Here is a 17,383-nt window from a genome sequence, read left to right as displayed (position 1 = left end):
TTATACTTAAGAGGCGCTCGTCGCTCTGGAATACATCTTGTATCTGCAAGGCAATTCCCTTCTTCAAACCGTTAGAAGCCAAGCAACTCTTCAACAATGGCTGAAGCCAAATCGATCCGGGCATTTGGCCAAGCCCGCTCAACTGTTCAGGGTGCTCCACTGTCTGATGAGGAAATCAAGCAATACAATGACTATTTCAAAGCCAGCTGCTACCTCTCCCTGGGCATGATTTACTTGAAAGAGAATCCCCTCCTTCGCGAGCCCCTCAAGAAAGAGCATTTGAAAGCACGTCTTCTTGGACACTTTGGATCCGCTCCTGGTCAAATCTTCACTTATATGCACTTCAACCGTCTCATCAAGAAGTACGACCTGGATGCGTACTTTGTGTCTGGCCCCGGCCACGGTGCTCCAGCCGTTCTCTCACAATCCTATCTCGAAGGTGTCTACTCAGAAGTGTACCCAGACAAGTCACAGGACGTTCAGGGTCTCCAGAAATTCTTCAAATACTTCTCCTTCCCGGGTGGAGTTGGCTCCCACGCAACTCCCGAGACGCCAGGCTCTATCCACGAAGGTGGTGAACTTGGTTACTCAATTTCTCATGCCTTTGGCTCAGTATATGACTATCCGGACCTCATTGCCCTTACCATGGTAGGAGATGGTGAAGCAGAAACTGGACCTCTGGCCACTGCATGGCATAGCACCAAATTCCTAAACCCCATCACGGATGGCGCTGTCCTTCCTGTTTTACATCTCAACGGCTACAAGATTAACAATCCTACCATCTTGGCAAGAATTCCGCATGATGAGCTGCAGAAGCTATTTGAGGGCTATGGATGGACGCCCTATTTCGTCGAGGGGGATGATATTGACACCATGCACCAGGCCATGGCAGCAACGCTGGAACACTGCGTGAAAGAGATCAGGGGCTATCAGAAAGAGGCTCGCGAGAGCGGAAAGGCTATCCGACCAAAGTGGCCCATGATTATTCTCCGAACACCAAAGGGCTGGACTGCACCTCGCAAGCTGGATGGTAACTATCTCGGAGGCTTCTGGAGAGCACACCAGGTCCCCATTACCGATCCCGCGACAAACCCGGCCCATCTGAAGGTCCTCGAAGACTGGATGCGCAGCTATGAGCCTGATAGGCTGTTTGATGAAAGCGGCAAGCCAATCGCAGCATTAACTGCCCTTACTCCCACTGGTAACCGCCGTATGAGTGCCAATCCTGTTGCCAATGGCGGAGTTCTCAGAAAACCCCTGAATATGCCTGACTTCAAAAAGTATGGCGTTGCCGTTGAGCATCCTGGCGCTGTTACGGATGCTAGCATGAAGAAACTAGGAGTCTTTTTACGAGATGTTGTTGCCGCAAATCTGCACAACTTCAGACTGTTTGGCCCTGATGAGACTGAGTCAAATAAACTGTCAGCAGTTTACGAGGTGGGCAAGAAGGTCTGGATGGGCGAGTATTTTGAGGAGGATGAGGATGGTGGCAATCTTGCTCCAGCAGGCAGAGTTATGGAGATGCTATCTGAACACACATGCGAGGGCTGGCTGGAGGGCTACATCCTCAGTGGTCGTCACGGCTTGTTGAACAGCTATGAGCCATTCATTCACATTATTGACTCCATGGTCAACCAGGTGAGTTGAATACTGTGAAACCATTTTTTCAAAAACCATGGCTAACATTTGGTAACAGCACTGCAAATGGCTTGAGAAGTGTGCTGAAGTGGAGTGGCGTGTAAGAGTAGCCTCTCTCAACATTCTTTTAACATCGGTTGTTTGGAGACAGGACCATAACGGCTTTACGCACCAAGATCCCGGCTTCCTTGATGTTGTTGCCAACAAGAGTCCTGAAGTTGTTCGCATCTATCTTCCTCCTGATGGAAATTGCTTGCTATCTGGTATGATGTTCTACTTGCCGTCCCGTAAAGGTATATGCTAACAAACCCTTGCAGTCATGGACCACTGTCTTCGATCCTCAAATTACGTCAATGTCATTGTTTCTGATAAACAAGACCACCTCCAGTATCTCGATATGGACGCTGCAATCATCCACTGCACCAAGGGCATCGGCATCTGGCCGAAATTCAGCACCGATATTGGGCAGGATCCGGATCTCGTTATGGCTTCTTGCGGTGACATTAGCACTCATGAAACATTGGCGGCCATCGACCTCCTCCTTCAGCACTTCCCAGAGCTCAAGATTCGCTATGTCAACTGCGTCGACTTGTTTAAACTGATCCACCCCAGCGAACATCCACATGGCCTCAGCGATAAAGAATGGGTCAGTTTGTTCACAGAAGATACACCCATCATCTTCAACTTCCACAGCTATCCCTGGATGGTGCACCGCTTGACATATAAGCGCCCAGGATGCCAGAACATCCACGTCCGCGGATACAAAGAGAAGGGCAACATTGATACCCCCTTGGAGCTGGCGATTCGCAACCAGACCGATCGGTTTAGCTTGGCCATTGATGCCATCGACCGCATGCCCCAGCTAAATAACCGAGGCGCAGCTGCTCGGCAGGCTATGCTGAATGCCCAGATTGAAGCTCGAACGGAGGCGTTTGAGAGGGGTATGGACCCAGAGTACTTGACGAAGTGGACATGGAAGCGAGATGGGTTATGGAGCAAACATACTTAGGAATGTACTACTAATGGAGTGCTGGAGACGCAGAAGTAACTGGAGTGACAGATTTACCAAGTACAGAATTAGCGCTGTTCTAGGCACACTGCATTTTATCTATATAAGGTTAAAATTCTTTTGTTAACACATACTTACAATTACCGTGTTTTATTCCTACTACAGGTGCCTCGGTTATATTTCATTACTTCTAGTGAGCACTTCATTCCACTTCAATGTCATTGTGAAAATGTATTACCAAGCAGCTTTAAGATCCTATATTCCCATATTCACCTGTATGTTATTACCCAAACGCAATCCAATCAACGTCAATGCGAGCACAAGGTGGCGCCTCACAAGTCCAAGAGAAGCCTTTAACCGACTGCTTGGAAATTTTGACATGGAGACTTATGCTTTTCCCCGATTTCATCTTAATCCCGTTGCTGGCCACAAACGTCCGAGGCGTCCTTTTAAACGGCTCATCGAAGACTATGGCACGTTCGTCTTTTTCATCGTAGCACTCCTCACAGTTTTGTGGCTTTCTTTCAGAGTACTGCAGCTTAAACCCACATTGTCCAATATTTTCAGCACGGGCATGAAAGGAGCAGCCTCCTTTGCCTAGAAATTTCAGGGCAGTAAACCATACGATGATATTAGGACATCTATCGTATGGTCCTTCACACCGAATTTCGTCGACACCGGAGTTCAAGCATTCAGATGTGTCGACTATGTTTGTGTTAGAGAATATAAGAGGGCGGGTTATTTAAACCACACCGTACCTTGAAAGTCGTCCTCATGAGAAATCAAATTCTATCCAAACAACGCTGCTGGATTTAACAGTCAACTTGGAGCTCCTGGAGCCATTGGAGCCGGTCCTCTTCAACCCGAGTTGTTCTTTGGTAATGCTGCTTGCCTCCCATTGAACGCGACAACTAGAATGCCATTCCATATTTATGGAGCTAATGCCTAGCATTATACGAGGCGCTTTTAGGTAAGCAACGTCAAACTTGATAAGCTGCTCGTCGGTTTGTTTAAGCGCTGATTCCGGTCGAATATCCCAGGTCGAACAGAAGCCGTCGCTGCGATTGCGAATTATATCAATTGGTTGGCCGGAACCAAGTAGTCTTTCCGCTTCAGTTATCTGGCCTCGTATGAAGTCCGTCTGCTCCTTCTTCTTGAGGGCGTTCTTAAGCAGCTCCGCGACCCCTGCGTGTCCTCTTCACATAGCCCATATCAAAGGCGTGACCTGAGAGTTGTCCTCTTTGTCAACGGCTGTACCTTGCTTTACAAGAAGGTTCACTGCTTCTTCATGGCCTTTCTTGGCAGCCAAAAACAGTGGTGAAACCTGGTAGTCATCTTCTTGATTGATACCATCTCCGTTGCCAAGCAGCTCTGTCATAACTTTGATACTGTTCTGTTCAACTGCGAACCACAGAGCGCTTCTTCCCTTGGTCGTCCGTTTGTTACAGTCAACCAGGGTAGTGTTCAGCAATTTTATGACAACAGATGTCTGTTCTTTCTTGATAGCGTACATAAGCGGTGTGAGTTCTGCGTGGCCAACCATATTAAGATCAGCACCTTTGTCAATAAGCTGCTGAAGGGGCCGTTCTTGACCTGATTCGGCAAAATAAGATGCTGCAGTTCTTCCATCTTCTTCTTGCATATCGAGCTTCACACTCGTCTCCAAAGAAAAGTGACCACTTCAGGCCACCCATTGCGTGCAGCGAGAGGAAGGCATTTCGCAAGCTTGTCAGGGTTGAAGTCTCCCGGTTTCGTGAAGCAAAGATGAGCAAGCGCATCGACCCTTCGGCGGTCGTTGATTGCTTCGCTAAATCTGCTTGCTGGCCATTGATAAATGTCATTATCTGTATTGATCTTCTTGAAGATATCGTCATAGCGCGTCGAAATTTCGTTGCCTTTAAACTCGGATACATCCATTTGATACCACTTTTTCCGAAACCTCTATCACCAGACTCGAATGACCGGCGATAAAGTTCACCGAGCTCCTGTAGAGCCATTTTTTTATTTTCTTGAGTGTTTTTTGTCATAGCTGTATTCACACGCCCAGCGTAAAACCCTTTCTGCTCTTAACCATTCTGCTTTTTGCTAGTTGTATCAACATTGATACTAAATTATCGTGGTATGAGTGAAGCTAAGACCGTAGCAAAGGCATAACGCATGAAATTGCGTCGGAATATGTCCCCAACTCATGATCTCTGAAGAAGTTTGTAATGGCTGTAATAACTGTATCTTCTATTTGAAGATTCCATGTCGTTTCACGGATCGACATTGTTTTTATTTCAATTATCCGGAACTTCAAAGACTTCATAGAATGCAAAAGGGTAGCGTAAAGTTCTTGGACGCATATATCAAGCAATGGACATTCATTAGGATTGATTCAAAACCCCTGAATATTGATATGATCCTCTTTGAAGGTGTCATCCTTTTGTAGTAGGTCGTAAACTACATTCCACCCGCAAATTCTGTATGCTTTTTGAAGATTATTGGAGGTTGGGTTCTCGTCCGCTCTTCGAAACTTCCTAGTATCCCCGTTCTAGTCTCCGATCGGAAACCAAAAATCAGCGAGACTGTATTTATTCCTCTTATTTACCCTCAACGACAGCTTGTCATATTTGAGGTGGCTAGACCCTTGCCATAGGTTCATATCTGCCTCGATGGACTTATCCCACTCTTGGTCTCCGGAAGAAGCGGATATAATCTTGAACATCTTTTTGTTGCGTTTGAGGATGAGAGAGGAAACAATCTCATCATGAGTCTCTTTCTTGGAAGTCATAGACCAATACCAAAGTCCCAGAGCTGCTTCCAGCTGTGAGGAGTCGGTTCTCCAGTTGACATGATCTAAGCCATTTGGTGGCATCATTTTGATGGAGATAGTTTCCAGAGATTGGTCAAGAGCAGCTTCTTCAAGCTGAGAAGGATCAACTTCTTCAGGCGCAAGTATTGGAGACATAATATTCTTTACCATAACTTTAACTTTCAAATAAATGGGCTCCTTAATTGTAGAATCGGGGAAAAGAGTCTCCACTGCGTGAGATATTGCCGCACCTAGACCCTTGGCTTTAAGACGGAATTTGACTCGTTCACCTTGCCAAGACTGACAATCCTCCGGTTCCATTTCATTATTGGGATAATGACCAGTCAAAGGAGATAGACGAATTCTATTGCGAAAGAGGAGGTTTTCACTTGCCTCGTCTTTACCGGCCGTAGCATCTTCATGCTGTCCTGTAATATGCCAGATGTAACTCTTCTGACGGATTTCTTTTGATGTGCCTCCCATAGATATCTGTTTATTGGATATATCTTCCTTGGGTGTCTCGGAAGCCTCCACAGCCAACCAATCAAGTTCATGGCCAACAACCAAATCATCCCATTCGGCCGAATCTTTATCCATTCCAAAAGGGGATTGTATAAGGTTGTCGTCTTTATTCAGCCGCTGCATTCTCAAAGCACCACGCATTCAGCCCCCGGAGATCAATAAACTGGGCGACGTAGCCTAAGATGACCAATGAAACGGCGACATATGTTATAGCATAGTTTTTTTGAGGTATTTTGTTCGATGAAGTCCAGGTTTTAAGCGGTTTTCTTTCATCTGAGTAGATGAAGGCATTGAACGTTTGGTCTCCGACGACCTGTCGCCCTGGCTGCAGCCAGTAAATTCTCGAAGGGTCGTCTCCTCGCTCGTATGATCTTTCATTAGTTGTTTGTCCAACCAGTACCGCACAACTCCATATACCAAAGCATAAAGTGACTGTGCCGGCAATGAAGATTCCCGGTGCGTAATCTTCAGAAGCTTCGCTGCTGAGTTTTTGAGCGTTCCAATTAAGGAGCTAGGGGCTAATACCGGCGAAAACAATGACACCTGACTGCAGGATAAAATCAAGAGTGGCTACGATATAGAGAAATATAGTTGATTGCCGTTTAAGTCCCACGTTGAGAGAAATATTTGGCTTTAGGGCAAACTCCGAAGGGTTGGAATCTGAGTTGGCGCTATCGGAACCAACGTCTCTTTTTCTTTTTGAGATTTCGGACCAGCGAGAAATTTCTGGGTCGTTTTTCAAATATTGCGTGAATAGATGGAATCTCGGCTCGGTGTGAAGCTCTTCAGGGATGTAAACAATCTCCATAATATCCGGCCGTCCAAGAACTCGGGTGATGCCGCCTTTGTCGAATAATTCGCAAACGTCGGCACTGGTAGATGTGCAAAGCTCCGCCTCCACTGTACTTTCTCCTTCTTGCGCCTTCCCGATGAATGCTCTGAGGGCGGAGTTTCCGCATAATCGAATAACAGCCGTGAAGGTGCTGATGATACCGATAGAAGCCATAGCAAAGATGAAATAATCGATGAATCTCCTACTTTCGCTGAGATATTGGATAGTGGCGGCTTCTCCCAGCAGCGAAAGAAGAGGCCCTAGGTCTGATGCCAGGTTGTTGGAGAAATCATCGAGGCCACTAGCATTGACGACAATGATGGTGGTGGAACAAAAAAGAAAGAGAATTGAATGCTTCGACGTGGCGCCTGTGATTGACGAACAGCCACGGTGACGCCCAATATATTCTAATCCAATTATCTATAACCCTTGCATCAATATTTCTGAAAAAAGAATGCGCTGCGAAATTAAGAGCGCAAATATTGTCTGACCTTACAATTCAGCTACAGCCTAATAGTGTGGCTCCCCAGCCTTGCCAATGCAGCTAAATCAGGGGCATCATGCAGCCTCGCTGGGTTTTTCCAATCATCGTGGCCATTCCAATTCAGCTGGCGGGTCCAACAGCTAGATAATATTAGCAAAGCAATCTTATTCGCCGAATGCAACGCAAGTTATGATCTGATTTGCTGATTGTCTGCCTCCTTACAGATGCAATGTTGCAGTTTATATCTCGTATACTTGATACTAGGAGCAAATACATGGATGACCCTGGCTACTACGGCTGAAATTCTTATCTCTGCCCTTTTTCCGGCTTCCCATTCACCTGCGAAAAATACGGAAAAGGTAAGCATAGATAGAAGCGGTGAAGTGCATCCACGTTGATGCATCGTGGAAAACATATAGAGGCTCTTTACGCTTAGTTCAACCGCCATCAATATCATTGATGGGTCTCCACTGTTATATAATAGGAAACAAGATGTTAGATACCACACGCACTGATTGAATACATTACCATTGCTTTGAAGCTTACAATATTTTGGGAATTCCCACAGTGTTCGATGTTAAGTCATCCGCGCACTTGTACAAAAGATGGACTCAAGGGCGGAGCAAAAGAAATAGAGGACCACGACATTATGTACATGTGTAATGAAAGTAGGGATATAAACACTACAAACTCATAATACCTCCATTATATTGCATATATAAAACCACCTAAGTAGCTAAAGTGGTAGCAGTAGCAGCAGTAGCAGCAGTAGCAGTACATGTATCGACTAGGTACCCGTATACAATCAACCAGGTACTATCTGTCATGAATGTATCTCGAGTTTCCGGGCACCTTGCAGCTAGGGGGTGGTTTTGACGACGGTCACCTGCTGGTAAGTGGCCGCATCAGCGATGATCAGGGTCAGAAAAGATTCTGTGCCGACAAGAAAACTTTAGTTTGTAGAATACGCGTGTATACGAAAAATCAATCTTTTTGTAGATCACAGCCACAGGGCTTGAAATTCGACGCCATTTCTTTTTTACTTCGTTCGCTTAGGCAGTTGAAACCTTTATAATTTCTGCCTAATCCCATCCCTTCTTTTCTCTCTTCGCGCCAACGTTGAAGACTCGTTGCAATTTTCATCAAGAAAGAGTAAATGAATATTGCTCAATATTGGTACACTTCTTCATTAACAAAGCATAATAGTACCTGAGCTGAAAGACTATATGCAGTTCACCAATTATGGCGGCATCATCCACCGATATGGCTCTTATTTTTAGTCTTGAAGAAGACCAAAAGAAAGAGCTGATTGACATGTGCATAACCGGAGAGCTTCAAGGCTATATCAAATTACGCCAACAAAGAGGGAAAGCTACTCAAAAGATTCCCGAAGACGTTCCACCAGGATCGGAGCCCGTACTCGAATATATCGAAGACCTAGAGCGGAGACAACGCATATTTGAGGAACTTCATCACCTCCAAGTGCAAAATTCAGATTATGCAAGGTTAAACATGGTGGTATTTGGTGTCGTCATGATTGCTCCGATACCCTATTTAGAGGCGTGCCTTGACCAAATTCGACAATTCGCTCGGATGGGCGATCAGGGGTTCGTCCTGATGGGGTTTGTTGGCATGTTCCTTTATCGATGCGAAGGAACTTATGCTTGTTTGTCTTTCTTTCACATCATCTTGCTTTTTCTCTCTCGAATGTTTGTATTTGCTAACTGCTGTCTACCCCATATTCAGACGCTAGAGAAGTATGGCAGCCATCATATTCGACTTCTCAGCATACTAGCGCCCAATCTACGTCAGGAACGAGCACTCCAAGAGATTGTCGAAATGAGTCTGCTTCTGAGTTGGTTAGTATTTCGAAAAGGAAAACTATCCAGTGTCCCAGTTCTATTATCCAGCACTCCAGCTACTGCTACTGATGCTACTGATGCTACTGATGCTACTGATGCTACTGATGCTACTGATGCTACTGATGCTACTGATGCTACTGATGCTACTAAATATATTTGAGAGTAAGATATCTTGATAGATGGGCTAGCTGCCTTAATGTGCTACAGCTGGCGTGTCGGAAAATGGAACTGAGATGCTGGACAACATTTCCCTTTTAAAACATTCATTGATGTTAAACTTTTCTAACGATAACTCATAGTGCATACATAGGGATAATAACGAATGCATTCTCACTGGTACCTTGCATCCCGAAGCGGCTCAAATCTTCCCATTGGAAACATTAAGGCATATAAACTTTTCAAATTTTGAAAGTCTACTTGAAATATTTTGGGGCGAGGAACAAGCCAAGATTTGGCTTGACTTAGTTCAAAACACAACTATTGTTGAATCTGCCAGGAATTTGCTCAGCTTCAACCCCCAAATCCATTGGTGGTTTAAGAATGGGATTTTAGCCCTCAAACCTCTGCGACAGTTGGACGACGGATCAGTCGTTGTACAGTTCCATTGGCTGAAGCGTCATCAAATCAAGCCAACAACCAAATTTGAAGGCAACGTCAACGACTTTATGAAGAACGCCGGACTTGAAGTTAATTCGACTTGGGGAGATATTTTGGCATATGGAAAGGATGGGCTACCCCTAATGACTGGACAGATTTTTACTCTCAAGGCGGATAAGGATAAACCCGAGATGGGACCAAGTTTTGAACTACTGAAGCTTTCTTGGAACATGTTGCGTATCATTGCAATTAGTGGTGCCGCAGAGCCAAAAGAATTGTGGAAGGATGGTTGTGATACGAACACCTGGGCTGACGACGTTTCCTTTAAGTTACGAAGCTGGATGGATCAAAATCATCGAATGGAAGAAGATGAGGAGTCTGAAACTGTCGACTCTCGTGACTAGGAGCACTCCAGTTACTACTATTGCTACTATTGCTACTACTGCTACTACTTGTGTGAATGTCATTTTTGTCGTACTTAGTGTGTTCCCTTGCATGGCTTCAATTGGAGAGTTTTCTCCCGCATCTACTCTTGCTAGAACACATAATATCACCGAGTATTTGGTTAAAATCATCAATTGCCAATTTTTACAATGTTAAGCCACGCCTAAATGAGCCAACCTTGTTCCAACAGCCCAATGCCGCAGACATTGTTTTCCACTTAACGCATACCTACCATGGAAGGAGCATCAGCTAGCTTCTTCAAAATAGACAATGCGAGCGTACATGGCCCGTCTGGCTTCTCTTCGACCTATAGAAGGAGGCCCATTAATGCGTGCAGCTTCTGCTTCGATTCTTTCCAGCTCTCCAATGCCCGAAAAAACAATTCTGCCTCTGTTGGGTAGTGCGTTGTCCTTTTCTGCATGTTGTGGCTTGCAACCTTGCCTGTAGATGCTTGGATTGAATAGTTCAGCTAATTCGCTTCCACCCTCAATGCTCGTAGATCTTCGGTGCCCTAGGTGTCTGTTCGTAAGTGTACTATTTCCCTAGTCGGTAGATTGCTTGTGTAAGCTTGTTCGCTGTATGATATGGTCTGTAGATGTCTTGAACTTCTTGAACGGGTGTTCCTCTGTTGGGGGCTGTATACACATGTAGTAATCAAGTACGTAAGGTATTTATATATATAGAGCTGGAGTGTTGGATAGTGCAATTGGATGTTGGATAACTTCTCCCATATAATAACCACGTAATGGTCAATTGACCTTGCACATACAAATCATTACGGAACTCATTGTGAAGTTAAGTTTTTTTTTTTTTTCAATTCAGCTGGATGAAGGATCAACCCGCAGTTACTTGTTATCCAAGATGCTTTCATCCAAGTGGCAGAGTAATCGTCTACCGTCATTACAGTCATCAAAACGCATCCATCATGCTAAACTACAACATCATGATGTCCTCTAATGCCGTCCAGGCACCCGGAGAACCTGACCAGGGTAAATCATATCCGGGTTATCAATGCCATTGTGTCTCGCAATCTCCTCATAAGACGTTCCATAGCGGGCCGCAATGCCACGCAGCGTCTCTCCCTGCTGAACGGTAATGGTATGACCGCGAGACCGGGAGCCCGAGCGCCGGCGGTGATGCGACGAGCCGCTGGAGCTGCTGCTGGAGCGGCTGTGCGAACGACGCCGGCGAGAGTGGCTGCGGGATCGGCTTCGAGACCGGCTGCGGTGTCTGCGCTCCTCATATCGCTCCTCCTCGCGTCTTCGCCGCTGCTCGGCCTCCCAGCGCTCTGCGTCCTGCTTTTCGTCCTTTCGCTCGTGTCGCCAGTCGGAAACGCCGTCCTGCAGCTTCGAGCCGGCAATGGCGCCGACGATGGCACCGACAACGCCGCTGGTCTTGGCGTGGCCGGTGGCCTGGCCGCCGAACTTGGAACCGCCAAAGGCTCCGGCGGCACCGCCTGCCAGAGCGCCCATCAGGCCTCGCTCGCCCTCCTGGGGCTCGCCGCCAAAGCCCTGCTGGCCGTAGCCCTGCTGGCCATAGCCCTGTTGTCCGTGGCCTTGCTGGCCGTAGCCTTCATGTTGCTGGCCGTAGCCCTGTTGACCGTGGTTCTGCTGCTGGCCGTAGTTGTTGTGCTGGCCCTCCTGGCCGTATGGCGGCGGCGGCTGCTGGTATTGTGTGCGGTACTGGTCGTTGTTGCCCTGCTCGTAGTAGGAGTTGGCGGAGCCGCCCTGCTGTTGGTGGTGGTAGCCCTCCTGGGGCGGGTATTTGTTGTCTTCGTTGTAGTAGCCGCTCATGGTTGCGTCGGTGTGACAGAAACTTGAAGAAGAGAAGGAAGGGATTGGTGACTGAGATGGAGTGTCTAGTCTAAGCAGAGCAAAGCAGAAGCAAAGATTATGTGGGACGGGGACAACGGCCAACTTTATAGACTCGACGTTATACGAAGCACATGCAAACTAGCCACGGCCTCCAGCTCGATCACATCTCCACCCCCCCTGCGCTGAGAGCGTGGCTGATGGGCTTGGCCTGACCAGACACAGCCCCAATATCACGCTGCCACGTATGTGGGAATGGGTGGCAACCTATAACGTCCGAGGGCCAGGACGCACGGGGAACGCAGGTTGCCGAGAGTCCTCAAGTACGGAACCGACAATTGGATCGCCGGGTCCTGTCGATTCCTGTCAAAGGACCCTTGGTGTCTCCCTCAATGCGGCGGTGTATGGTGGGATGGACCCCTCGGATGGATACATGGCGAGCATCAGTGGGTGGTTGGACCCCTTTAGTGGAACGAGGCAGAGCTGCAGCTGGAGTTGACAATTCTGTTTAGTATGGTGACTCTGTTAAAGAGACTGGAAGCAGCAAGCAACTCAAAGCGGCATCAACTTTCAACCATTGGCTTTCAACGCAATGCCCTTGTCAACGATCTGATGGACCCCTCTTTCCTATTTCCGCCGTAAGATGTCGTCAACGTGCGGTTGCTCCACCTCAGAACGGATCCAGCTTACAGGCGCTTCTACAGGTCGAGCTTCAAGGTGGCGCGGGCGGTTTGTCGCAGCCAGAAGCGCCATGTTTCACCAATCGGTTGCGCCAATCCAATGGTGGGCCAGGAATATGGCAGCCAATGGCTGGTGGCCGAGAACAACAAGCATAGATTATAAGTTATAAAAGAAGGCATGTCTGGCGAATAGGAAGAGTTCCGTACAAGTGTCGATAAATAGAAAAGAGATCGGTATGGCTTGTATCGCTTGTAGCACGTCTAATTGAGGGCAATGTATTGAAGAGCCAACAGCACCGGCACAGAGGCACACACAAATCCCATGGCGGCGATGCCCCAAAGCGTGCATCTTTCTTCCACTATTTTGCGTGTGATGCCGCTAGTCTGGCCATGTTGCCCGGCTTCTTGCCCAGAGCGCTGTTCAAAGCGAAGCCCAAAGTGTCGTTTAAAGTATTGGCTGTGGTGTGGCATGAAACGCTGTTCAAAGCGTGATTCAAATCCAGGATATGGCACAAAGTACCGTCCAGAGTATTGATCTTCGTGACTCTCTCCACCATCTTGTTCCACACGGCGCCGAGCATCTGCATCTCCGCCTTCTCTGGCATCCTGATCGGTCGAATCGCCGAGTTCATCATCGGCATCGTTATCGGTGTCGTCTACCGCGATGCTGGTAAGGAGGGGTGGCGTATCGTCGTCTGAATCGCTCTGGTTGTTCACCGCGGTGTATCCCCCGGGATCGACGTCCGCGTGGGTTTGGAACGCATATCGGTCGAGGCAAAATACAACCGGCATTCGACGAACCGTGTAATTGTAAAAGAAGGACGAGAACGGTTTCCGGAAAGTTGCAAATATTCCAAACACGGCCAAAAGGGCAATGGTACACCACGCAATAAGCAGAACCGTGTTCTTCCATACGAGGAGATTGTCAAAGGCAATAAAGTAACCGCCTAGCGTAGCAAAATGAAACGAACTGAGGCTACAAGCGACGTAACCACTCCACGAAACATCGCCCTGTTCCCATTCTGTGTAGGGTTTGAAATCGAATATGGTCCACCACCCAAGCATCAAAGACAAGATGGTCATGCAGATCGTAAAGTACGTTAAATGGATGTAGGGAGCTCCGGCGGCCCATAGGCAAAAGTTGAACATGTAAGACATCAAGTTCAGAAGAGACGACCAGAAGACCACTTTGTGAGAGTGCAGGGGAGGAAGAAGAGGGAAAGTCAGGAGGGGAATCAGGGCTGCGGCCATGCTGAGCTGCTCCGGAGTGACGGTGTCATTTCCTGTGACGGCAACGCTGGATACAGCGCGGAAAGCTTGTTCAGACATCTTGTTGCAGATTTTGCAGACTTGTGACAGTATCAGGTTAGTTGTAGTTGTTGTATAGTTGTATGAATTGTGACGGTTACAGATTGAGATTCGATTCGATCTACAGTACGTGTAAGTGGATGAGCGAATATTGAGTGCCAGAGGTGCGGCAGAATTTTTGGCCAAGCTGCGTTTTTATATCTCGGAACACGGCCTCGTAAAAGCTTCGCCAATGGATCCCTCTTTGAGTTCTAGAAAAATTGGTGGCCGCGTATAGAAGCTTTAGAAGACACTTTGAGGCGGGCAAGCAGGGCATTTTAATGGGGCATTTGCACCGTGGCGTCGGGGCCACTGGGGGCTGTTGGAAATTCTGCAACTACAAAGGTTACTATCGTGAGATCAAAGTTTTATAGAATATCTAAAATGTCACTCAAGCCGTAGATGGAGATTCTAGATGGCGTTCTATTAGAACTTGCACCACCAATATTGTACACTATCATAATGGACATGAGGATATATTTGCAAAGCAGACTTCTGAGATAATAGCATGCGTGTATATATACGTATACTGTGGCTGTTCTATCGCGTTAGTTTACGCGTCCTAGTGTATGTAAAATGGCTCTATAGGCATTGATCAAGCCATCTCGTGCATCAAACATAATCGTACAGTCCCAAGCAGAATGCTCGTTAATTCCACCGCTTAAAAAACATACCCCAAACGCCTCCCATATGTACCAATGTTACACTTTCACAAGCTTGAACCCAACTTGTATATACCTCGCCCAGACAAACAGTATACTTCCTATCATCATAGAACAGCCACAAAAAAGCTGCAAACCCAAATAGTCGCCATCTTGGGCCGCCACTATCGCACCCCCGATAGGGCTTCCTATCAGCGCTCCAACAGACTCGATGGCAAAAAGTGTACCGACTCGAGTGCCTATCTGGCTAATGTCAGATATTTGCGCGACGCAAACCGTGCAAATGCCGATGAAGCCTCCAGAAGCAAAGCCGTATATAGCAACGAAAACAATAATGCCAGCGACGCTCTTGATGGGGATCCAAACCACGAGGCACACGAGGGCAGAGACAAACGTGATTGATACCATCATGTTGAATTTACCAACCTTGTCGGCAGTAACACCAGAAAGAACTCGCCCAAAGATACTCACGGCGTTGAGTATGGGTAGTAGATACGGAATCAAAGTCGGAGAGAAACCAGCTTTTTCAGCCTGAAGTAGGACGTAGTTGAATGGCAAAAACATGCCCAACATGAAGAAAACCGCAGCCACAGAAGTAACCGCCAAACGGATATCTTTAAGGTTGTCCAAGTACTCCTTTAAGACGAATTGGCGCGGCTTCGGTGGCAACCTCGACTTGACCGTCAAGCACGCAAAGGCAAGCAGAAACAGGAATATGAGCGACATGACTCGCATCATCCATGGAAACCCAATTTTTGCAATCAGTTTATCCATCATAAGGGGCCAGAAAATCCCGCCGAAAGAAGAGCCCGTGACCAGGACGCCATAAGCAGCGGCGCGGTTCTTCTGGAACCAGCTGGCGATGGAGGACATGGCCGCGTGGAACACGGCGGCGGATCCGATTGCCGAAACAATGCCCTGGGAGAGGAAAATCTGGGAGTACTCTGTGGAGAAGGAGAGCATCATGAGGCCGAAGATGAAGGTGATTGAGCCTACCCACAAGAGCCACCGCGGCCCGTAGTTGTCGAACATGAGGCCAAACTGTAGCAGCTAGATTAGTATCCATCTTGTATATACATTTCTTTCTTCTTTTGCTGTTTCGAGACTAAGGACTTTCACTTACTATTGATCCGCAAAAGATTTGCAAAAACACCAGCGCGGACAAAATCCAGCTCACAGTCGATTGGTTGTACTCCATTAAAGGCCCAGATACATAATACTGCTCAAACACCCCAACCGAATTGATGAGTCCAAAAGTGCACACCAGAGCACACCATCCACCAAGGACGACCAGCCAAGCCTCCAGCCCGCCTTCAGGATACGAGTCCAAGGCATCTTCCACCTCAGGAAGTTTGTAGTTTGACTCCAAGTCGGATCCACGTCGTGAAAGTGTCTCTATGCCGATTAATTCTTCAACTTTGAAATGTAGTTTAAAGTCGATTTCTTCGCTTACTCGCCAATCCTCATCAGCCACAGCTGTGACATCGGAAGAGAAAGAGCCAGAGCGCATCGTAAAAGTTCCAAAAATAACAATATCTGTTGATCAATTTGATATTGGAAAATGAAGAAGAGAAGAAAGGGAATGGGAGACAACAAAAGTAGAATGTCGACTTTTCCTGGGGGGCAAAACATGAGATGAACTGGGCCCTTTACAGAACAGACAGGGCACATAATACATGCAGACAGAACTGAGCACGAGCTTCAAAGAGTCATCTGCAGTTATGCATCCCATTGTGGTCGGATCCAGATGCAAAGGGGCACAAACCTGTGATATTCAGGTGCGGTGTGCCTTAGCCCAGATACCGGGTGTTGGTGTCTGTCGCTCAACATGGACTATCATCTTGAAAATCATGGCATTCTTTCACATCGGAGGAAACTAAACAAACACAATACAGCAAGGACACCACAGCGTCCAGTACGTTCAGTTTTTCCCTTTATTGTCTTCTTCTTTCTCTCTTCGGGGTTCCTCTCTTCGGAGCTTCGTTTCTCTCCTTTTCCCGCGTGTAAGTACCATGTTCCGACGATGTGGCGAGAACAGAAAGCGTGTGTTGGTCGCGCTTAATCGGAACAAACAATTGCCTTAGACTGCCGCTTTGATATTAGCCCGATATGTCTACAATGGCCCATTCGCTTTTACCCCGCGTCTGGCCAGGAACAATCTTCCGGTCAAAAGAGGCCCGGTCGTGAAAGACGGTCCGCTTGTGATAAAGTGCCAAAGCATGCATCATCTGAAGTGTTAGACGAGCAAAAGACTAGCAACATCAAAGCAAAACAAAGACTGTAAAAGTAGGGTATATGCTTTGGTCAGTGCAATGGCATAAACAATGAAAGCAAGCTCTGCAAGGATTTGCCATGAAAGCACTCATCCCGCTGTCAAACAGATGTTTCTCAACATCAAGACAGCACCGTCCTGAACCCCCTTGGTCTCATACGTACCCGTTTAAGAAGACAGTGCTCCACAAAAACGAACAGGGCATCCTGAGAACTTTCTTCAGTCGCCCACGATTTGGCGCGTGGCTTTCGCGCTCAGAGCAAACGCCACGACATCCGAGCATTGGTCTGCGCGCAGGCACAAAAGTCGCATTGATCACATTCCAAGTGGCAGCAGCAGCAAACCACACCATCACCATGGCTCGAAATGCGTGTTAGATATATCAAATCTTCCGTGTTGCAAACAAAGTGACTCGATACCATAGCTGAA

General features: G+C 47.2%; 6 protein-coding genes across 6 annotated transcripts; 1 reads left to right on the top strand and 5 right to left on the bottom strand.

Moving 5' to 3' along the window:
* Positions 1 to 96: 96 nt before the first annotated feature.
* On the top strand, positions 97 to 2,647 carry TGAM01_v209081 (phosphoketolase; the record flags this gene model as incomplete). The annotated part of the gene is made up of 3 exons (XM_018801985.1): positions 97 to 1,638; positions 1,697 to 1,901; positions 1,956 to 2,647. 3 exons carry the CDS (start codon positions 97 to 99, stop codon positions 2,645 to 2,647), a joined length of 2,439 nt encoding a protein of 812 aa, XP_018664810.1.
* A 1,198-nt stretch (positions 2,648 to 3,845) lies between these two features.
* On the bottom strand, positions 3,846 to 4,289 carry TGAM01_v209080 (hypothetical protein; the record flags this gene model as incomplete). The annotated part of the gene is made up of 1 exon (XM_018801984.1): positions 3,846 to 4,289. The coding sequence occupies one exon, from the start codon at positions 4,287 to 4,289 to the stop codon at positions 3,846 to 3,848; it is 444 nt and encodes a 147-aa protein (XP_018664809.1).
* Positions 4,290 to 5,180: 891 nt separating this feature from the next.
* Positions 5,181 to 6,086, bottom strand: TGAM01_v209079 (hypothetical protein; the record flags this gene model as incomplete). The annotated part of the gene is made up of 1 exon (XM_018801983.1): positions 5,181 to 6,086. The coding sequence occupies one exon, from the start codon at positions 6,084 to 6,086 to the stop codon at positions 5,181 to 5,183; it is 906 nt and encodes a 301-aa protein (XP_018664808.1).
* A 388-nt stretch (positions 6,087 to 6,474) lies between these two features.
* Positions 6,475 to 6,969, bottom strand: TGAM01_v209078 (hypothetical protein; the record flags this gene model as incomplete). The annotated part of the gene is made up of 1 exon (XM_018801982.1): positions 6,475 to 6,969. The coding sequence occupies one exon, from the start codon at positions 6,967 to 6,969 to the stop codon at positions 6,475 to 6,477; it is 495 nt and encodes a 164-aa protein (XP_018664807.1).
* Positions 6,970 to 11,135: 4,166 nt separating this feature from the next.
* On the bottom strand, positions 11,136 to 11,975 carry TGAM01_v209077 (CVNH domain-containing protein; the record flags this gene model as incomplete). Its single annotated transcript, XM_018801980.1, has 1 exon — positions 11,136 to 11,975. The coding sequence occupies one exon, from the start codon at positions 11,973 to 11,975 to the stop codon at positions 11,136 to 11,138; it is 840 nt and encodes a 279-aa protein (XP_018664805.1).
* A 2,746-nt stretch (positions 11,976 to 14,721) lies between these two features.
* Positions 14,722 to 16,192, bottom strand: TGAM01_v209076 (hypothetical protein; the record flags this gene model as incomplete). The annotated part of the gene is made up of 2 exons (XM_018801979.1): positions 14,722 to 15,723; positions 15,806 to 16,192. The coding sequence occupies 2 exons, from the start codon at positions 16,190 to 16,192 to the stop codon at positions 14,722 to 14,724; spliced, it is 1,389 nt and encodes a 462-aa protein (XP_018664804.1).
* Between the last annotated feature and the right edge of the window lie 1,191 nt (positions 16,193 to 17,383).

This window comes from Trichoderma gamsii (assembly GCF_001481775.2).
Source record: "Trichoderma gamsii strain T6085 chromosome Unknown Scaffold_42.2, whole genome shotgun sequence".
Lineage (NCBI taxonomy): Eukaryota > Fungi > Ascomycota > Sordariomycetes > Hypocreales > Hypocreaceae > Trichoderma > Trichoderma gamsii.
The sequence above is the reverse complement of the archived record's forward strand: the minus strand, read 5'-3'. Positions and strand labels throughout refer to the sequence as shown.